Genomic DNA, 22,338 nt, shown 5'->3' with positions numbered 1-22,338 from the left:
AATAACTAATCTATTACTAAAGAAATAAAACGGTTTCCTGCTGGAATATAACGTATATTTAAAAATAAAACGGTTTCCTAAATTAACATTTGGAGAATATATTAAAGCAAAGTCATATATAGTAATAGATAAAAAAATTATCCCCTAAATAATGTTTGACCTTAAATTCTGGAGAATATATTAAAACAAAGTCGTACTTTCTTAAAATGGGCATTTCGGATTGAAGAAATCGTTGTACGACCTTACATAAATAGATTTCTTAACATAAGTACACTTGATAACATTTGACCTTGATTTCTGGTCGTACTTTCAGAGATAATAGCAATCTTTGGAGCTAGAATATATATTTAAGTACGGTCGTACTTTCCTTAAAATGGTCAACTTAGATTGATGAAATTGCTGAAATTACGAGCTTACATAAATATGGTCAAAATTTCAGCGATTTCTTTGGAGAATATATTAAGCAAGGTTCATCCCGAAAAAGGAAAAACGATAATAGAATAATAATATACAGTGCACATTATGAAAATTAGATATTACAAAATTATACACATAAAAAATACAAGGAATCTTGAAAAATCCATCCGAAAATTATGACACGTGCATCACTTTCAGCTACATTCTTCTAAAAAACGCCTATAAAAAAATATTTGACATTTTTAGATTATTGAATAAAATATTTGAATATATTCCATGCAGTATAAAAACCATGAAGGTGTACCATTAAAAAAACCCACGAGTTCACTGATAATATTATTCTTAAAATTACTCGAATACATGCGTCTCAAGCAATAAATCAACTCATTTGTTTACTGATGTCAACTCAAGCGTTCCGAACCCGCCCCGGTGAAAAATCGGATACTTTTCACTATCATTATCAAAATTAATAGAAATTTTCTGAAACTTTGAGAAGGAAACTTGGAAAAGGAACAAAAACCAGGCTTTGCGATTAGGTGTTTGGTTTGACATTTGAGATGGATATATTTTTGAGAAATTTCTGTGAATATGATTAGAAGCTATGGTGATTGCGTTGGTAGGAGAAGATGAATGGGGTGGCGATGGTTGGAGAACGTGATTATTGATGGCGGTGGAAACTGGAAAGTTTCCCACTCATTTTTATTATTCATTTTTTTTGTTTTAGATATTAGCCCGTAGTTCCTTAGTTCCTTATTCCTAACCAACTTAATTACTACTTAATTCCTTACATATTTGTTTTTATTTTAATTGTTATTTTTATTCATAGATCTTACATTTTTATTTTTTAAACGAGTACAACTCTTAATTACCATTGGTCAGATGAAACTAACTAATCACAATTCTATGTTTTAGTTATTTTTAAGGATTATTCTCTTGTGGACATGGTCTACAATAATATTAGCGTGGACCCAAAATCAATAATTTACTCTAGCACTATTTTTACAATGCATGGACCTTTGTTGTTTATACATTGACTTTAATAAATTAAATACCAAATTTCTTAGATATATTAACCATCTTTTGAATCATAGTAGCCCTATGTTTTTAAAAGTGACTGGTGACTTAATCACATTATTCAAGTACAACACGTATTAACAACACCTGCTAAAATTGTAAGTACTATTTGACAAAACTGGAATTATAAGGTACTAGCTCACAAAGTGAGACAAAAAGAAGATATTTTTTGACAATTTTGCCTAATCCTAATAAACATGCCAAAATAAATTAAGAACAAGTTGTTGACCATCTTTAGACACGTTCCACAATAAATGTAGTTTGGACCAATTCCATTTAAGAATTGGTGTATTTTTAATACTAAGTTATTTACATATTTTTATTAAATATTAAAAAGATTATATAGACTTATAATCAATATTAATGTTATAATTCCCGTGGTCATGGAGAACGGCGGGATATAAAAAAAACTATTATTAATTTATAATCTCCTTACATTTTGATGCAGATAACTAACTAAGCTTCATTCATTCTCTCATAATTAGCGAGATTATGGGCTTAAATAACTTGGTGCCTTTCAAGCTTATTACATATAACTACAAGATACGACCAAACATGTTCACCTATTTCAAAATAATATCCGCTATTTACTTTTTAATGATCTATTAATACAAAAATACTTTCTTCCACTTCTTCCACTTTAGCTATTTTATAAAGTTTAGTGGTACGAAAAAATTAATTGTTATTTTTAAGGAGTACCTTCTAAATTATTTTGGATTACCGTGCGTGACACGGGTCCTAAACTAGTTTCTAATATCTCCGAGTCCTCTCGAGAAAGGGATTCCAGCACAACAGTTTCTTGACACAACATTCTTTTACAGACATTTAAACATCTTGATGTCACAATTAATTATCCTCCATTCATTTCCATAGGGATGCCTATGTCCTCCAAGGCAAATTCTTGGGATAATCCGTCTATTATAAGAACGAATTCCTTTGATTTGAGTGCTTGGCATATCTTTGCCGCCCTTCTGATTTCATTTCTTCACCAATGCAAGCTTGAAGCTGATAAATACTCAAGTTGTTAGCTACATTAACATAATAATCACCAACAAATTAATGGGCATAATCGGTTAAAGACTTGAGCCATGATAGCACTTTTCCCAATTCCTTTTGCTCCTTGAACACAAATCCTTACAGTTAAAGAATTTATTATATGCCCCCAAATCTGTTAAAATCTCTCGTTCTTAATCTAACCTAACCTAAGAATGTAATTTGTATTCCTCAAGATCAATAGAACTTTCCCTCACCTAGTAGAACTAGCTAACAGATTTGAATGAACCACGTTAAATAGCCGTGTCTTGTCAATCTCATTTATCTTTCTTGCATACATTACTACACAACTAATTAACTCGGCTAGACTACAGAGCAACAATATATTCATAATTTACTTCTATTTGCCAATTAGGGGTCATTAAGCAAAAAAATCCAATTTTTACAAGAACAGAAAGATATTAGCAATTCAGAATCCCCTCAGCCCAGACTTACAGTATATTACAACAAAATTAATTCACAAAACTCACACAGAAAAACAAAACCAAAATCTCTTAACATTTGGCATTAAAATACCAAACGTAAACAATTAAGTGCAGTTATGACTTATAGTCATATAACCTTTTGGTATAGAATAGAAGTAATGGTATAAATACTATAACCTGGACCATTCCGTCAATGGTTCAATGATATCAAGCTTTAGGAAAGACGACATACAATATACACCAAAACATAACCAAGTTATTGAAATATGTTGCAAGCAATTCACTACACAAATCATCCAGAAGATAAGCCATTAGGATTTAATTGCATAGTAAAAAAGAGTCAATTCATTACATTGAACTCGACATCTAAACCAATGCACAAAAAACATACATAATCTTCGAGTTCCAAAATATCAACCCCCTAAAACTAAAAATTAAAAAAAAATTAAAAAAAAACCTAGCATATTCCACCATTTAGCTAGCTGGTGTTTATCCAAACATGGTCAAGTGATCAGGCAGTCTTTACAAAGTGCACCGACAGCAACTTTGCAATCTCCAGGAAACCGACTCTATCCTTTCCGCTAAACAATGCCTTCAGCTTCTCGTCGCATATGATCTCCCTCTTATTCTCAGGATTCTGCATGAAACAACTCAACGCCATAAGCTCGTGTAAAGCAAGGCCATGAAAAGATCAAGTACAGAGTATCAAATATTCAGATCTTAATTCTAAACCTATCTAAAACCTATTTATCATGCACAACAAGGGCTGCGCTGTGACAGTAACCACTCCTTGATACACACACTGGTAATGTAACTTTAAGCTAGCTCCACACTAAAATGAAGAAAACAAACAACCATGTTCGTGGACAGACATTCACTACCTACAATCAATAGCTGCAACACTTTATGCATTTCAAGTGCTTTCATTAATCTGCAGAATAGAGCAGATGCAAAAGCAAATGGTGATAAAGAAAACAGAGCCCAGGAAGTCAAAACGAAATGTTAGCTTTTAAAACAGGCTTCATTAGTTACTAAGCCTCTGGGTATGGTTGATTCTGAAGCTTATTTTTACATGATTGAAAGACACCTTCATTTTCAAACAGGAACTGTAAAGCATTGTTTACAACAGAGTGCTTCAAATCCTTCATATAACTATAAAAGTCGCTATTAGCATATACCTCATTCAAATAGGAAGCAGAGGCCAGTGCAGAGGATGAAAAATCCAGGGGGGGGCTAAAGGAGGGTCAAGGAAAATCAAGTTAAAAGGGCTCCAAAAGATATCCACGGAATATGCCTCAAGGTTAAGTAACAAAATTAAGCCTCTACAACCTGTTTGAATTTAGATACTTGTATGTATGTTCAGTAACAAACACCTCTTTAGACTCTGGCTGTAGATAGATGATATGATCCATTAGTAGTTCGCACTGACAAATAGAAAACGGAGGATTCTAGAAGAAGTTCCAAATCTATTACATGTTCAAAGCACAGTATTACATGCAAGATAATGTTCCATACAATCAGAAGCTATTTTGTTCAGCAATATTATAATTCAACCATACATCTTGAATAGTTAGTTTGCAGTAATAACAGACGACAAAAAAAAAAATTAGACATAAAAGTCATATTTGCTTCAGGTTCCTGGATATTACAAAACAATGACAAGTCGTCAAGTCCTCCATCCAATGTTGCTTAGACTTATTTGGGTGTTGTGTCCGACAAGGAATCGGAAGAACCGACACTCCTCTGACGCTCTAAATGTTACAAATTTCATACAAGGCCACTATATATTTGGGTGTCAAAATTGTGCCGAAGGATCGGAGGATCCGACACCCGACACCCTCCGTCAACCACGGTGTCGAAGTAACATAGCCTCCATCACTAGTTAATTTAGCTAATTAATTCATGTCAAACACACAACATACACCTTCATGAAACACTACTTGAAACAAACTCTAAACTGTATGATTCCGGTACATTTTTAATGGCATCATAAACATCATCCACACCGAGTGACAATCCCTGTATTATCCTCAACCTCATTGTTACCAGGACATACATTCAAGAGCAATTCAGTGAAATGCATAAAGGTTATTTCTAATGCCTACAACATAGGTTAGTTTTTTGGTTGAAAATTTACCAAAGCGAGACACAGCTCTCCACCCCATCGACTGTTAAAATTTTCCATCAATATTTTACAGAACATAACAGAAGTGAGCAATCATACTCCTTATTCATCTTCCAGATTCCATATCAGTGTTCAGCTACTGAAGAATCATACCACTCCAAAGAAACATAAATACACAAAAATGCTCATGGCATCATGCCGTTCACATTATATGTCCAATTTTACTACTCTAGTTTCATGATATAAGTCACTTTTTACATCAAAACACTACTCCTTAATACGAGTCAATTTTAAACTACATTGTGAAATTACTAGTCAGTTTTCGATACCGATCCAACAACTAGTGACTCCTTAATCTGAATCCATCAAGATCATAACCTTAAAACACCCGTTTGGATACATAATGTGTAAAAACTTTCCACCACTAAACCAAACTCTAAACCCTCGCATTCTCCTTAATAAAAAAAATAAAAGCTATAATAACACATTCTGTGTAAAAGCTAAAAGAAACTTTCCACCACTAAACTAAACTGTAAACCCTCACATTCTCCTCAATAAACAAATACTGCAGCAAAATAACTCAAATCAACATCTAAAACCCTAATGATACATTCCTTTCACTAATCATCAAACTTCACAACCAGAAAAACAAGGTGCGTCCATTATTAAGTATTTAGGTAGACATGCAACACTAAACACAAAACGTTAAACCCAAATAATAATTCTAATCAACGTATTAACCCTCAAAGGAAAACACAAAACTAATTTAACCATTAAAAACCCTAATTTTCAGAACATCGAATCTAAACCCTAACACTAAACCACTAAAACAAGCTTAATCAATGAATTAATCAGCATACCTGGAGATCATGAAGCTTGATGTACGCCCAAACCTTCTTGACAACTTCAGTTCTAGGAGCTTCGGGAGCGCCGATGAAGTCTCTGAGAGTAGGAGAGACAGGAACGGGCTTCAAAATACCCTTAGGAGCACCGCTATCAGAAGCAGCAGGCTTCTTCGATCGTTTAGCAGTCTTGGTGGCGGAGGAGTCGATAGTGGAGGTCTTCGCTGCCGCCAAAAGAGCTCTGCATTTCCCACCGATTGCTCTCAAAGTCGACATTGATGAAGTTCTAGTAAGCTGAAAATTTATCGAAAGTTTTGACAGACAAAAATGGTAAACAACTGAAAGTGGTAGATGATTTGGAGGAGAGAGAAAATGAGAAATGGGTAGCCGAACCTTGTTTGAATACGGAGTAAGCAGACGAAGAAAGCGGCGAGTTGTGGCCTGAGGAGTGAGGAGAGTAAAGTGAGGGTTTAATTGTTAGAGTTTTTCTCAGTTCAATACTCCGTACTTACCAGTTACCACAGTTTAATAATACTCCGTACAGTGATGTGTTTTGTGTTTTTGGTGGATAGTGGGCCTAGTGGCTATAAAATTGAAATGTGGGCTAAAAAGCCCATTTTGAATGATCTTAATTTGAATAGGCAAAGGTTTTTTAACATATAGCTTCACCGAATCACCTACTAAAATGTCTATGATCCGAATCATACCCTTCGTTAGAAGGTACACCCGATGGTATGAATGTGGCTCTACATGTAACAGAGTTATTTTGTATTTTTAATCTTTCAAAAGACAGATTTGGTATGAATGTGGCTCTACATGTAACAGAGTCATTTTGTATTTTTAATCTTTCAAAAGACAGATTTTTATTGTTTAAAAACATGTATTTATAGATAAAAACACATCCGCTTTAAAAGAACATCTTGTTAAGTACAACTCAATCACTTAAATTATAAAAAAATAAATTTTCAGGAAAAAATGTACGGAGTATGTGCTTTTAAGCTGTAAAATTGTGTTTTTAAACCGTAAAAATGTGCTTTTAAATAGTACAAATGCAATTATATGTAAAGCTACATACAACGAGGTATACCTTATAATTTATAATTTATGAAGGGCAACTGCACCTTAGAAGTTGAAATTGAATAAATCAATTGCGTTGAACTTAACTTGGCACCGCCACATCAATAAACTACTCCGTATTAGTACTTTAGGATTCAATCGCTAACTGTTGTACCCGGGTACAGCCAGCTCTGGCTGTACCCCCCAAAAACGACGCGCTCATATTGTTTGTTCATTCTTGTCGACTGTTTGTTCTTTTTTATTGTACTGTTTGTTCATTCTTATTGTATTGTTTGTTCTTTCTTGTTGTACTGTTTGTTCATTCTTGTTGTACTGTTTGTTCTTTCATATTGTTTTTTAAATTCATCATCCAATTTTCATAATTGTTGTATTTTTTGTTCTTTCTTCTGGAATTTTATGTTCTTTTTTATATTGTTTGTTCTTTCTTGTTTATTTGTTTGTTTATAATAATCATATGGTTAATGTTCATGATTAAACTCTTCATTAATCTTTTATTCTTTCTTTTTGTATTGGTTGTTCTTTCTTGTTGTACTGTTTGTTCTTTCTTGTTGGTTTTTAAATCCATTCATCAAACTTATTGTTGTATTGTTTGTTCTTTCATGTTGGCTTTAAAAGTCATCATAAAATTGTTCATAATTGTTGTATTGTTTGTTCTTTTTTCTGGAATTTTATGTTCTTTTTTATATTGTTTGTTCTTTTTTGTTGAATTATTTTTTATTTCTTGTTTATTTGTTTGTTCATAATAATTATCTGCTTTATTGTTTGTTCTTTCTTGTTGTATTGTTTGTTCTTTCATGTTGGCTTTAAAATTCATAATGAAATTGTTCACTTCATTGGTCTTTTATGTTTTTACAAGCGCCTATATTGTTTATTTCCAAATAAATAAATAAATGTTCATTTCCAAAATAGTAAATGTTCATTCCAAATAAATAAATAAATGTTCATTTCCGAAATAGTAAATGTTCATTTTTGCAGTTTATTTCCAAATAAATAAATAAATGTTCATTTCCAAAATAGTAAATGTTCATTCCAAATAAATAAATAAATGTTCATTTCTGAAATAGTAAATGTTCATTTTTGTACCAGTATATTAATGTTCATTTTAAACAACACAAAACGACATCGTTTTAGATGGGGGTACAACCAGCTTTAGTTGTACCCGGGTATAGCCAAAAATTTGCGTTTAGGATTAGTGTATGTTCTAAGCACATAATTATGTGCATTTAGTAATTTATGCCTAATAAACAGGCACACTTCTATCAACTATTTGATTTTTCACTTAAATAAATTACAAGTATGTACGATTGATGGAGTGTCTTCGAAGTATAGATTACGCCTTTTACCATGGGATATTTTGGGTTACCAAGTAGGCAAGTAGCCAGTAGCCACACTCCAATTTCATTGAATCTTTTATCTAACTTCATAGTGGAAACACAACGAATGGATTATATTTTATTAAATCAAGATTAGGCAAATAGTGAATTTATGATATGTAGTCAAATGTTAATTATGCTAAAGCCTGATAAGAACTTTTTAGGATGGAGATTCTCTAATTTGTCCCCCCTTATTATTGAGTCTAACCAGCAAATTAAGTTAAATTGGATTGACTTATATGATGTGACGGTTTAATATGGGTCGATTTTCAAGAGCTTAACACTCCCTTCTTATTAAAGTGATTTCCCTACATGTACATTCAGGAGCACCAAATGGTCGCACGGTGCAGAGGTTCTCTTAATCTTAACACACACACACACACATCCTCACAACACCTACAAATTTTGGTGTGATTTACCTGTTAAATGCATTGGTTTATTACTTTCAAAAGATTAACAATCTCTTCTTAAAATGTGAATTTCCTTCACCTATATTCAAGAGTATCAAATGGTGGCACACAATTTTTTTTTTGTTTTTTTAATAGATAAGAAGAAGGGACCATATTTAATCAGCAACTAACACATGTTAACCAATCCAGTTACGCGGATCTTCGCCTGAGTCACTCACAAGCATTTCGCAGCTGATGGAGCTCGACCAAGATGAGTTCCCCACCAACTCAGTTGAAAGTAAAAATATATAATTACATGTTGTACTTTGTACTTAAGAATATACTCCCCAATATAAAATGAAAATTGTACACAAACAAGCGTAGTCCGTAGTATGAAAAGAATAAAAATGATGCAGGATAACTTAAAGTGGCAAAAAGAATGCAGGAATATATATAATGTACTACACTCTATATAATCTAAACAGTTGATCAAATATGTTCCTTTATACGGAGTACTTTTGGCTTAGTACTTATTTCCACTTGCTTCTCTTTACCCACCTTAAACTTGAGACTTTAAGCCAATTGCCGCGTTCTTTTGTCCATCTTTTAGCTTTAACTGAAAACATACGACCCACACTAACGGCTAAATGTATGTGAATGCTACACTCTTCGTAAAGGCTTTTAACGACTAACGTTCATTGACGGTGATTAATCACCAATTAAGGAATTTATTTTTTGCGCCTATTGTGCGGAATGTATCACTGTTTAGTACGAATTAAAGAAGAGGAAAACACGTAGAATAATTTATCTGACTTTGGATCTATCGGGTCATTTTTAATCGTAGATGATTTGTTTGATTTGGTACGTTGGTTTTTAACTTTTTAATCTCTTTGGAGTTCGTATCATGTTATTTTTTTTGCGAATGAGCTACATGAACGGGGATAAGAATCGATCATGGATACTCGATACATCACTCTCTTTTCGGATCATGTTGTATATTTGTATTTCATCTTATTGTCAAATGATTTCTCCTATATTACAGAGTGCAAATTTTGGCCTTTTTCCCTTATTTCTCCCCAAGTGCAAAAAAAATACGCACCATCAACAATACTCTTAGTACTCCATATTATTCGTCATTTCTATTTAATTTTCTTGTCGTATCAAAAGTTTAATTTTAAAAGAAATTTAAATACCAAATGTCTCCATTCAACTAAATGCCTCCTATATAAAGGTATTGAACTATTCTTAAATTAATACGGAGCTGATGAAATTATTCTACAATTACTCAATTAGTATATACTGGAGTCCAATCTTCATGCTTCATAATCTAGTCATCGGATTACCGGAAGGGTTATAGTTTACGTGGATACCCTATAGGACTAAGGACTTCGCCATCGCGCATTATTCCTGCAATCATATTTATGCTAAAGAAAATCTAAATCGATGCACCTATTTGCTTGTAACCGTATATATTAACTTTGGAGGATCAATTCACTACCACAAATTGTACCATTAACAACGGGAAATCCTTTCGTTAAAAGCCAATAATCGTTGATGAACGACGGGATTTCCTTTTGCGAACCCGTCATAAAAGGGGGTCGTTGTTAATGGAAAATCCCGTCGTAAACCCGTCGTAAAAGACATTTGCGACGGTTGTTCCCGTCTTAATTTGATTGTTATCGTCGTGGCAAAAGGCTTTTAGATTGTCGTTAAAGATACAAATTCTTGTAGTGATTACAGGTCTTGTAAGCATCGGTTTTAAAATAAATTTATTGCAAATCTTGATAATTTTATCAATTTTTTGGTAATTTTAATATGTTTGAATTAATTTTTAATGTTATGATGTACTCCCTACGTCCCGGAATACTTGACCTATTTTCCTTATCGGCCCGTCCCTTAATACTTGACCTGTTTCTAAAAATGGAAATATTCTAACAATATTATATTATTTTTCACTCCACCCCTATTAACCCACCTACCCCCTATTCCATACAAAAAATAATTAAAAATTCAACCCCTACTCTCCCCCAACCCCACCTCTTAACCCACCTCCCACTAACTACATTAAAATAATACCCCACTATCAACTACTACCTATTAAATTAAATAAGTCAATTCAAGTCCCTTAAACTCTGTGCCGGTCAAACCGGGTTGAGTATTCCGGGACGGAGGGAGTATGTTTTTATGAACAAACTTTTCAAAGGGTTACATGATTACCTTATACATTACTCCCTCTGTATTTATTTAAGGGATACACTTGCCTTTTCCGGCCGTATTTATTTAAGAGATACACTTGCCATTTTTAGTAACTTATCAACCCCATCATCTAATTAAATAATATATCTACACCCCACCCCCACCCCCACCCCCACTCTCTAAAATGACATGGTCCCCACTTATTTATATTATTAAAATATCTACTCAACCCCACTTGTTTTATTACTTTATTTCATCCAATTACTAGTATAGGACCCGTGCAATGCACGGTAATCCAAAATTATTGACATGTTATACATATTTTTGTTAAAAAATAATTCGTATTCATCTAATTTTCGTACCACTAATGTTCCACTTTTCAAATGATTCGTATAATTATTAATTTGAGATGTTCTTACGGTGCATAGGTGAACAATATATCTACTAATAACATGAATATATACATGAATATGAAACAATTTTAATTTTTTATACTAAATCTAATATATATATATAAAGGGGAGTTTTTTCAAGAGTAATGAGAGCGTCCACATAGGATTGCCACGTCATCACATATTATTAAATTATTAACTAATTAAATAAATAATATGAGAGTCTTGCGATGATTGATTACTTAATACGATAAAGATAGATTAATAAATAATATGGGAGTCTTACCATGATTGACTACTTAATACGATAAAGATAAATTTCACAAACTTTTTTTATCTTTGTGTATATATATACATATTAAAAATCTCAACCCTCACATTAAAAATCTCAACCCTCACCAAATTGTACGGAGGCTTCATTGTATGTGCTTCATTCCATCGCAAGAATATGATGTTGCATGGCGTTGGGTGAGGATGAGGTTGATGATCACTCTTCATCCTTTTCTTTACAGTTGGATTCCAATTTTTTTTATTTTGTTGTCATAATTTTACTTTGATTTTTATTGTTTATTTGTCGTCAATTACTTCGTACATTTATTCTTTATTTCGTTCCAGAAATACGGGACACCCGATGGTCACGGACTCACGGTGTACCGCATAATTGTTTATGTTGCATAGAAAATAATTTTTACGTGGTTCATTGGTTATTCATTGTTTATGTTAATTTTGTACAAGCATAATTGTTTTTGTTCTATCGGTTTATGTGTGTTCATTTAATACTACTTCGTATACCTACTGGATATTGATATATATATATATATATATATATATATATATATATATATATATATATATATATATATATATATATATATATATCTATCTTTGTATTCCAAATCATACCTCATCAACACAGTTTAATTTAGAGCTAAATAGTGATTAATAAAATAAATAAATTAAGTGTTATCTCGGGCATAATTTATGCTTCTTATACGGCACAACGAACTACAATTTAGATGTCAAAATTAAACCTAACATAGAATATACAACGATAAACGTTAACACAATCGGGGTTGCAAGCCCACGTTTTATTTGGTTGAATTAAACTAAACTTAATGTACTACTTGAAATTGAAATAAAGTCCAAAAAACCTTACTCCGTACCAAAAATAGGAAAAAAGAAAGTAAAGAAAAACAAAGTAATTCACAAGACTAGCTATTTTAAAGTAATGATCACTATCGTAGTTTGAAGAGTATTAGCAATGAATACCACGTTATAGAATTTTAGATAAAGAAATCTTTTTCGGTTTATAATAGAGTTTTATTTTCTTTAAACCTATGATATTTGGATTAATTCATATCATAATAAAATTCTACTTGCATTAAACCTATATTTTTTCTGGTTATAAATATACGAGAGTATTATAAAACTATGCTCCTCTTTTATAAATAAGTGCTATATTATATTTGTTTTTCCTTTCACCCATAGTTATTATGATTTGATTACTCCGTACGTTTATGTTTCAGAAATATTTCGTTGATTCGAGCCATTAATTCAAGCAGAAACGATTGAAAAATAAAAGTACGTGTTTCAAGAAAAATAAAAAGAGATAATTAAAGACTTGATAAAAGATAATAAGAGATAAATTTTGATTAAGTTTCAGAAATATTTCGTTGATTCGAGCCATTAATTCAAGCAGAAACGATTGAAAAATAAAAGTACGTGTTTCAAGAAAAATAAAAAGAGATAATTAAAGACTTGATAAAAGATAATAAGAGATAAATTTTGAAAATTTTTAATAGATAAACAAAGACCCGTTAAAACTGTCATACTAATTGATTATTAAAAAAAAAAAAATCAATATTCTAACTATCATTTAAAGGTGAAAAAAAAAATCTCATAAAAAAATGAATTTAACCCGTGCATCGCACGGGCTTTAAATCTAGTGTGGATATATTATTGAGCGATTTCCTTCAATATTGGTTAAAGATCCAATAATTCTCAAAATACGTCACTTTCTAACTTATTTCCCTCCATAGCGTCCACGTCAGCATGGAAGAAAGAAAAGTACTTTTTTTCCCGGTTCAGCTTAGAACCACCAATTGAAATGACGGTTTTGTTATAAAACAAACCGCCATTTGAATTGGTGGTTCAATGGTATAAACCGCAAACTCAAATGTCGGTTTGTTTTAAAACAAAGCCGCGCGGTTTTATAAGCCGCTATTTTAGATAGCGGTTTATTGTAGATTTTATAAAAAAATATTAGGCCGGTTTTCTTGTTGACGTGGACGGTAGAGGTGTTAGCAAGAAGGAAGTTTGAATCTTGCCTCCCTAGTATATAATAAAAAGTAAAATAAAGAAATAGTTAGCAACATATTATTTCACGATATTAACATTGAATATAGCACAATATGAATGATGGAATTACCTCTGCATCTAGTAAAACCATTTCAATAGTATACGTTTCACTCGGATTATTGAAGGCAGGAAATGTCCATAGTCGGATAACCCTTGTATCGTTACGTTTTCTATGTATGGATTAATATTGTGTATGAGACTTAAATTTTGTGTCTTTTTTTCTCTCTCACAAATGACGTTTATAATGTTGCTTGATAATATTTGTTGGATCAGTAGGGAGTATATATACTGCTGATTATGGCTGGTTGAATTAGGTGTAACCCTAATTCTTTGTGATTATTCTAGATTCTAGGGATTACTGGATAAGCAGGGAGTATTTTATAATTTTTGTTGCACGCCTAATTATCTATCTCTAACTTCTACCTATTTTTTATTCTTAAACGCTTTTTGTACGTAATCTTTTCAAAGATATTTATGTTATCTTTTTCTATGCATTCCTATTTTGCAGGGAACTTAAGGAATTTTCTTTTTTGTAGAATATTTTTTTATTTGTTACCTACTTTGTAAAGTAGGTAACTTGGGGAATATTTTTGTTTTGTAATTTTATTTATTAATTTGTTACCTCCTGCCATCAGTATTTTATGGAGGGCGTCAAAATCGCAGCCAGGCATGTATTATGAAATACATGCCATGGGCTTGTTTGTAATTTCCCAGCCATTTTGAAATGGTTGAATAGTCAACCCCGTTTGCCAACTTGGATCCCGTTACTGCCAATTTTGTAATATGAATACCATTTTAAAATATTTAGCACCATTTTTGTGATATTAATACCACTTTATAAAATTTAGTACAAAACGAGTACCATTTAAGGAAAATGAATTTCATTTAGAAAAAGTTTAGTACCATTTTTGTAATACCAATACCATTTTTCTAATGAATTGCCAACTCAGCAATGCCAAGTCAGCACCCCGTTTTACAAGTGTACAATACCGTTTTACATTTCCCCCCAAAAATATTTACCATTTAGATTTACCTTTTTATTTGGAGTTGGCATGTTTTTGCAAATACATGCCTGGCATGTATTTGGACTTCCTCTATTTTATGGGTTGTTTAAGTAATTTGAACATATTATATTCGTTTTTTTTACGGTATTTTTTTTATAACCATCCGTATTTTTTGGGCTGTTTTTGTAATTCGAACAGATTGTATTCATTTTTTTTACGGTTTGGATGTTTACTTAATCTAAATATATTGGCTGATGTGGTTTCCTATATTTTTGGAAGCTAAAATTTAAATACTTATTATTTGAATACTTATTCACGTATTTATCTCAACAATATTTAATTGATATTTTTTGTTTCTCCTAAAATTTAGGTACCCCAGCTACACATTATTTTTAGATTTCTTTTTATTATTTTTTATTCTATTTTTTAGGGAATTTAATTTTTTTTATGCTATATGAAATTTCATCCGTTATTTTTTGTAAACCTTCATTCGTAAACTGAATTTTACCTATTTTTTTTAACAATTTTATATTTGATTTTATAGTTATTTATTATTTAATTAAAAAGAATTTAAAAAAGGAAAATACTAAGATGCACCAGGAGATGACACGTGTCATTTCTGGTGTCTCTTTTAGTATATAGTAATAGATTTTTCTTAATACCCGTGTCCGACCAAGTGTATCTCTTAAATAAATACGGAGAGAGTATGATTGATTTTGAAAGGATGATTTTAATTAAAAGAAATATTTTATTCGCTAAAAATTAAATAACTTTTACTTTTATCAGAATAATTTTTAAGCATTTTGGGTAACTTTACATTCATCTATCAATATTTATTTTACACTGGGTGTAATTAAGAAGTTGTGTTGTCTGATTAACTAAAGGGGAATAATTGGCATATGCATTGTGTTGTGACTTATGTGATGATATCAGTATTAGAGGTGAGCATGGGTCAGATACTCGGATCGATAGCTTATCGGATTGAGAACTGATAACCAATAATGCTTATAAAATTGATATCTGTGAACCGAACCGATAAAGTGTAGTACATATGGGTACCCACATTTTCGGATTGGATATCGGGTACCCAAACTTTCGGGTCAAATATCGGGTACCCGGTATGATATCCAAATGGAATAAATAGACTTCATAACTAGATTATTGTTATATCATTCAAGACTATTCCGTATATACCAACATTAGCACATGATTTTGGCTACATTACTATAAAATTACAATTTACTCAAATTAAAAATTGATTATTACGGAGTAACATTTAGGATTTTAAGCTCTTGGAAAAAACAATTAAATCGGAAATTTTTAAAAAAATACTTATCGGATCGTTATCGAAAATCCGTTATTTGTAAATTGATGTCTGTAACTATATCCGGTAGCCGAATTTCGGATCGGATACCCAAACAGATAACTATCATCGGTTTGGTACTTCACATATATTTTCGAATCGGGTATCGGGTTTTTGATTTTTCGGATGGTTATGCTCAGCCCTAAACAATATCCTATAGAAGAGAATGCAACTTCTGTGATAAAATGGTCGAGTAGCAATGATTTGACAATTAAAATCGAGGTATTAAATCGAACCACCAAACTTATTCAATTAGTTAAGACTTAAGATGATGCATTTCATTGTAATTAAGCCATCAACCGCACCTTGGAACAAGCTAGCTAGGTAGGGAAATGGGACATCCAAGTCTTTAAACATAAGCGACCTTGCTATAGTGACGATATTGATATCTAAGTTTTTCATACCTCCAATTTGGCTGCCTCTAATTAACTAGAAAAACAATAACAGAAAAGTCAAGTCGAACTACTTGTGGAGTTGTGGTAGTAAGTCTTAAGCCCACTAGTAGTTATTTATTTAAAGTCAAAAACAATTAGGTAAAATGCATGTACGATGGATTTTTGTGGAATGAATTATGTAAATAAAGCAGCCATGCACACATATTATGACTAATGATAAGAGAATAGTACGTAGAATTTATTAAAGTTAGAGAAACGTCAACTTCAATCGATTTAAACCCGTAACTAATGAATTAATGTCACTCATTATTTCTCCATCTTTAAATATATTTTATAAAAAAAGTTTAATAGTGTTTATTAGATTGGATTTGATTTGATTCCTTAGACTTTAATTATTTATGTCGTCTGCCTCACAAAAATCTATGGATCTTAACAATCACACTTAATTCATCTTAGATCACCAGAATTCTTGAATTCTACTCTATCTTTATATAGTACTAATCTCCTCCTCTTCCTTGAGCATAATGCGTTTCTAAATATGTGAATGTTATATTTTAATTTGCATTTTAAATCTTTATAATTAAGCCAAATGTTAAATCTAAATCTAGAAGCTAGCTTCTTGTTGAAGAATTGACAATCGATCTATCATACTCTACAATAAATATTCATGAATTTGTCTACCACTTTGTGTATCTACTTATTGTTTTTAAGGCCGGTATGTTATCTTCACGTTGAAAAACGTTTCAGGTCAAATAAATTTATACAGAGTATATCAGTTTTAATCGTATCTATAAGTTCTAGTTAGACATGATAAGTTTAGGGTACGGATTTTGTCAAGGCAAATTTTGATATATCCAAGGCAAAGGATCTACTCGATATCCACAATCTTATATTGCCATATATGCCTGTTTATAAAACTGAATCAAATCCTTCCTGTTATCTTTGTTGCCAAAATTATAAAACTATAAATATACCAAATCACCACTTATTTTATTTTCTATATTTAATTATTTATTACATACACCAATTAATTGATTGCCGTTATGATTATTTAGACTATTAATTTGATGCCTTGGTCATCTTACCCGTTCATAACTTTGCATTAACAAGATCAAAAGAATTGGACTATTGAAGAATATCATCATTAAAGTTTGCAGAGGTAAATTGCACTACTCTTTTTCATTAATTCTTTTAACAACTGATAGATTTAATGTTACTTGGAGTTAGTTTATTTTCATTCGAAAATTTTAAACCGTCAACACATAAAAATCTCCCTTTAATTATTTATACATAATATAGTCTAATATGTTGGCAGGTTTTCATCAACAACTAACTTAACATGACCGAAGATAATGATCAAGAATTATTCAGTAGAAAATTTCAAACTCGTGAAGAACTCCTTGACGAGGTTAAGAAGTTTAATAAGTCAAAAGGATATGTCATCTCCATAAAGGATTCCCGTAAAGATCGTTATGTGACTCTTGGTTGTGATAGAGGAGGAGTTTATCGAGATAGGCGTAAAACATTGATTACAAGCCAAGATAGGGAAACAAGCACTCGTCTTATAGATTGTCCGTTTCGAATACGAGGTAAGAAACAAGAAGATGGGGTTTGGTCTCTTCAACTGCAAAATAGTTTTCATAACCATGACCCTTGTATTGACTTGTGTGGACATCCTACTTCTCGTCGGTTGACAAAAGAAGAAATTTTAGATGTTGAAAAAATGAGCATGTCGGGAATTCAACCTCGGCAAATTTTGTCTTCGCTTAGACAGAAGAATCCCTCCCTTAAAGCGGTATCAAGGACTATATATAATATGAAGTCTAAAATACGAACAGATAAGTTAGATGGTCGTTCAATGATAAAAGCCTTATTTGATGAACTTGGTCATGGGGGATTTACTTACAACTACAAACATGATGATGGAGGAAATTTGACACACGTATTTTTTTCTCACCCAAAGTCAATTAGTCTAACTAAGTCATTTCCAACTGTGTTTGTTATGGATTGCACTTATAAGACTAATAAATACAAGATTCCTTTGCTTGATATAATTGGTGTATCGAGTTTCAATAAATCTTTTTATTCTTGCTTTGCCTTCCTTGAAAAAGAGAGGGAACAAGATTATGTATGGGCTTTACAAATGTTTTCTATCATGAAGGGTCACTCATCTGATGACTTGGTTATTGTTACAGATAGGGAATTGACATTAATGAATGCTATACGTGTTGTTTTTCCTAGGGCAAAGCACATTTTGTGTGTGTGGCATATACAAAAGAATGTGTTATCCAAGTGTAAGGGCTACTTCGGTAAAGAAAATTGGGATGATTTTGTGTCAGCATGGAATACTGTTGTATATGCTAAGACAGAAGAAGCATTTGATAAAGCTTGGGATTCTTTTAGAGTTTTATATATGGACAAGAAGGATGCTATTGATTACATTGAAAATTCATGGATACCATATAAGGAGCGATTTGTGAGTGCTTGGACAGAAAAATATGCACATTTTGGCAACCGTGCCAGTTCAAGAGCAGAAGGTGCACATGCAAAATTAAAGGGTTACCTACTAGTGTCAACGGGAGACTTTCGGCAAGTAAGAGATAAAATTTCTTTGGCTATTGATAACGAATATCAAGAGATAAAGACAATGCTTGAAACAGAAAGAATTCGAGTGCCTCACAAGTATCGCATCCCTTTCTTTAAAAATTTTGTTGGCCGTGTATCAACTTTTGCGATGAACAAGCTTTACGAACAATATGAAATGGCAAAATTTGGCAAGGTGAAGGATATATGCATGATGCATTACCGATCTACTATGAAGTTGCCTTGTGCTCATATGATGCATGGTTGGAAAGAAAATGCTTTACATTTGGACTTAGTAGATGCACAGTGGAGGATTGACATAAGGTCATTAGAGACTTCTAGCACAAATACAATTGATAGTGTCAATGAAATTGAAGATCTTACTGACAAGCTACGAGATAAATATCAACATATGCCTTCTTTTAAACGAGATGAGATCAAACAAAAAATATCATTTATGTTGAATGTAGTGGAGCCTATTTTGTCCGACCAAATGTCCAACCTCATAGAGGACGTAGAACAAGTACAATCAAGAGAAAGGAACCATTAAGTTCAACTAGAAGAGATCCATCACAATTTGAAATGGTAGAAGCCTCGTTAAAACGTTCTAAGGGTCAAGGGACAACACATGATTCACATGAGGTTTTTACCGTCAATGATGAAAGTGCACTAGATTTAATTGATCTTAATGAACCTCCAGTTTGGTTTGATTGATGTTCTTTTAATGTAAGTCATTTTTTAATCTTTTTGCTTTTATACCTTACGAGTAGTATTTGATAGACATTGTTATATTTTAATTTTTATAATTACGAATAAGAGCCTTGTTTATGTTTCTTGACAAGATTTTTTATTAATTATGTTGAAATTTAATATTGGATTATGGTGTATTTTTCTATTGGATCTATGACACTTCAAAACAATTGAAACAAAGTTCCGTATAAAACCAGGAAAGGTGGAATGAATCCAATTCCTATAAACAAGATGAAACAATCGAACTGTGATAAAGATATTACCAAAGTGGTTTATGTAATAAATAATTAAATTAGAAAATGAAATAAGGGATGATTTGGTATTAATATAGTTTTATAATTTTGGCAATAAAGATAATAGGAAGGATTTGATTCACTTTTATAAACGGGCATATATGGCAATATAAGATTACGGGTATCGGGTAGCTCATTTGCCTTGGATATATCAAAATTTGCCTTGGCAAAATCCGTAACCTAAGTTTATTCTCTCAAATTTACTCTTTTGCAATTAATCAGATTTAATCAGGTTAAATAAATTTCAACTCAATCAGGTCCAACGTATTTAGATAAGCCCTTAAAATCCAGGCGAAAGAACACATACTACAACACCAGTAGATGTCAATTAAATATAGTTGGTTTATTACGTGTGATACTAATTAAGACATTAATCTCGTCTAATATTAGGAATTATAATGTATATACAATTCCTAGTATTATGTAAAGTTTCCTATTATTAATAGGTTTATGTTTTAGGAGTTTATGTGGTGTTAGGATTGTGTAACAGTGTATTGTATATACATTATAATTCCTTTTGATGATACATTTCTTGTGGCTCTTTATACACAAAAAAAAATAATGTTCTTATTAAATTTATTTGAAGATAGCTTTAAAGAAATATAATGTATTTAAGAATACAAACTTGTATCCCGTTTAAATCATGAGTATAAATTTAACATGGATGCTACTTGGAAAGACGATTCTTGGTTTGGCAGGTGTGGTGAGAGATCATAATGGTTCATGGATTATGGGGTTTCAGGGAAAATTTATGGCTGATTCTAGTTTGATTGATGAGTTGTTAGCCGTTAAACAAAGCCTAAAACACCTTTGTATAACTTTGCTACTGTTATTTTAATACTTCGTATAATCCTGCCCTTTTCTTACCAAAAAAAAACTTGCATCCCGTTTATAGTCTACACTTTCCATGGCAATTACCCTTAACAATATCCTTAAATACATTAGTTTTTTTACACTAGCTATTACGAGTACTACGTAGAACATAACACTAACTACGGTAAGTAAAGGAACGAGCATTTAATCTACACATATTGGCGATGAATGAGTCCTATCAACCTTCATAAGTGAAAAGATCTCGAACGTCCTTGCCAATTCCCGGATCTCCGACCTTTGTAGTCCACTATATATGTTGATATGTGTTGACTTCTTCAAGTGTAACGTAGATCCGAGACTTGTGTTTGATCTTTTAGTTACATGATTTAAGTTATGCCATGTGCACATAAATAGAGAGGGGGGGGGAGGTGACAATATAAAGTGCACAACGTGTTGTATGTTTATTGGCTTTTAAAAAGTAAGTGAATCGTGCATAACAATGAATATAATACACGTGCGTTCATTATCTAATTTATGCATATAATTGAAGGAAAAACAAAAGAAATACTCTGACAAGGATGTGTTCATGTGTGCGGAGCCTGAAGACTCCGACAAGGATGTGTTCATGTCTGAGGAGTCTGAACTCTCCTCTCCAACTCATAATACTCTTTCGGGGGCATGTAAGGCCTTGGAAAGAATTGCTCTCCATCCCACCCAGAGCTCCTCGCTGGTAAAGCGTAAGAAAGATGAGAGCACCAACAAATGGGAAAGAAAGACTAGGGAGAAAGCTCTGATGAGAGGACCGAACCCAGGTGAGTGTAGCTATGGTGTGGCGCGTCATTCTGGCAAGAAGGAGTCTCTTGAATGTTCGAAAAGGCAGAAGACCAAGAAGGTGTTCCATGGGAAAGGTGTGTTGAAGTTTGGATTCCCCAATGGGATCTCCCCAGAAAACTCAAGCTCTTATGAAGATGAGGGTAAGGTGGCTGGCCCAAAACAGCCCCCGAAGTTTAAATGAAACTCATATCTTGGAACTGTAGGGGCTTAAACAATGCCAACTCCCCTACAATCCCATTCCTCAAATGGTCGGTAGCTTCGTGCAAGGTGGATATTCTCTTTCTTTGTGAAACTAAGTGCAGTGTTGAAAGTTTGAAGCCCATTTTCTCCCCGTGGGGTTTCTCGGAGTGTAGCGGCGTAGATGCAATAGATACTAGTGGAGGCCTGTTTGTTTGTTGGCCTAGTAGTGTTTCGGTGTCAATTATTTTCCAAGACATAAATTATGTATTATGTATGAACTAAAGTTATCCTTTTACATTGTGTTTGTTTATGGTTCGTCGTACTTAGTTGAACGAGCTAGTGTGTGGGCAACTCTTAGAGCCCTAATTTGGTCACACCCTGGAAATCTGGTAATAATGGGTG

The 22,338-nt window shown here is 32.4% G+C and overlaps 2 protein-coding genes across 3 annotated transcripts; one reads left to right on the top strand and one right to left on the bottom strand.

Annotated features, from left to right (window-relative positions):
* Positions 1 to 3,264: 3,264 nt before the first annotated feature.
* On the bottom strand, positions 3,265 to 6,455 carry LOC110803535 (protein TRI1). Of its 2 annotated transcripts, XM_022009053.2 has the most exons (3): positions 6,330 to 6,455; positions 5,955 to 6,230; positions 3,265 to 3,606 (listed from the first exon to the last, which is right to left on the bottom strand). In XM_022009053.2, exons 2-3 carry the CDS (start codon positions 6,210 to 6,212, stop codon positions 3,481 to 3,483), a joined length of 384 nt encoding a protein of 127 aa, XP_021864745.2. In that variant the 5' UTR covers positions 6,213 to 6,230; positions 6,330 to 6,455; the 3' UTR covers positions 3,265 to 3,480. The 2 variants fall into 2 exon arrangements, with proteins under 2 accessions (XP_021864745.2, XP_056683508.1); XM_056827530.1 differs by having other exon boundaries at positions 5,955 to 6,425.
* An 11,367-nt stretch (positions 6,456 to 17,822) lies between these two features.
* Positions 17,823 to 19,616, top strand: LOC130472021 (protein FAR1-RELATED SEQUENCE 5-like). The gene has a single exon (XM_056842425.1). The coding sequence runs from the start codon at positions 17,823 to 17,825 to the stop codon at positions 19,614 to 19,616; it is 1,794 nt and encodes a 597-aa protein (XP_056698403.1).
* The last annotated feature ends 2,722 nt before the right edge of the window (positions 19,617 to 22,338 follow it).

Source organism: Spinacia oleracea, chromosome 4 (assembly GCF_020520425.1).
Source record: "Spinacia oleracea cultivar Varoflay chromosome 4, BTI_SOV_V1, whole genome shotgun sequence".
NCBI lineage: Eukaryota > Viridiplantae > Streptophyta > Magnoliopsida > Caryophyllales > Amaranthaceae > Spinacia > Spinacia oleracea.
The sequence above is the reverse complement of the archived record's forward strand: the minus strand, read 5'-3'. Positions and strand labels throughout refer to the sequence as shown.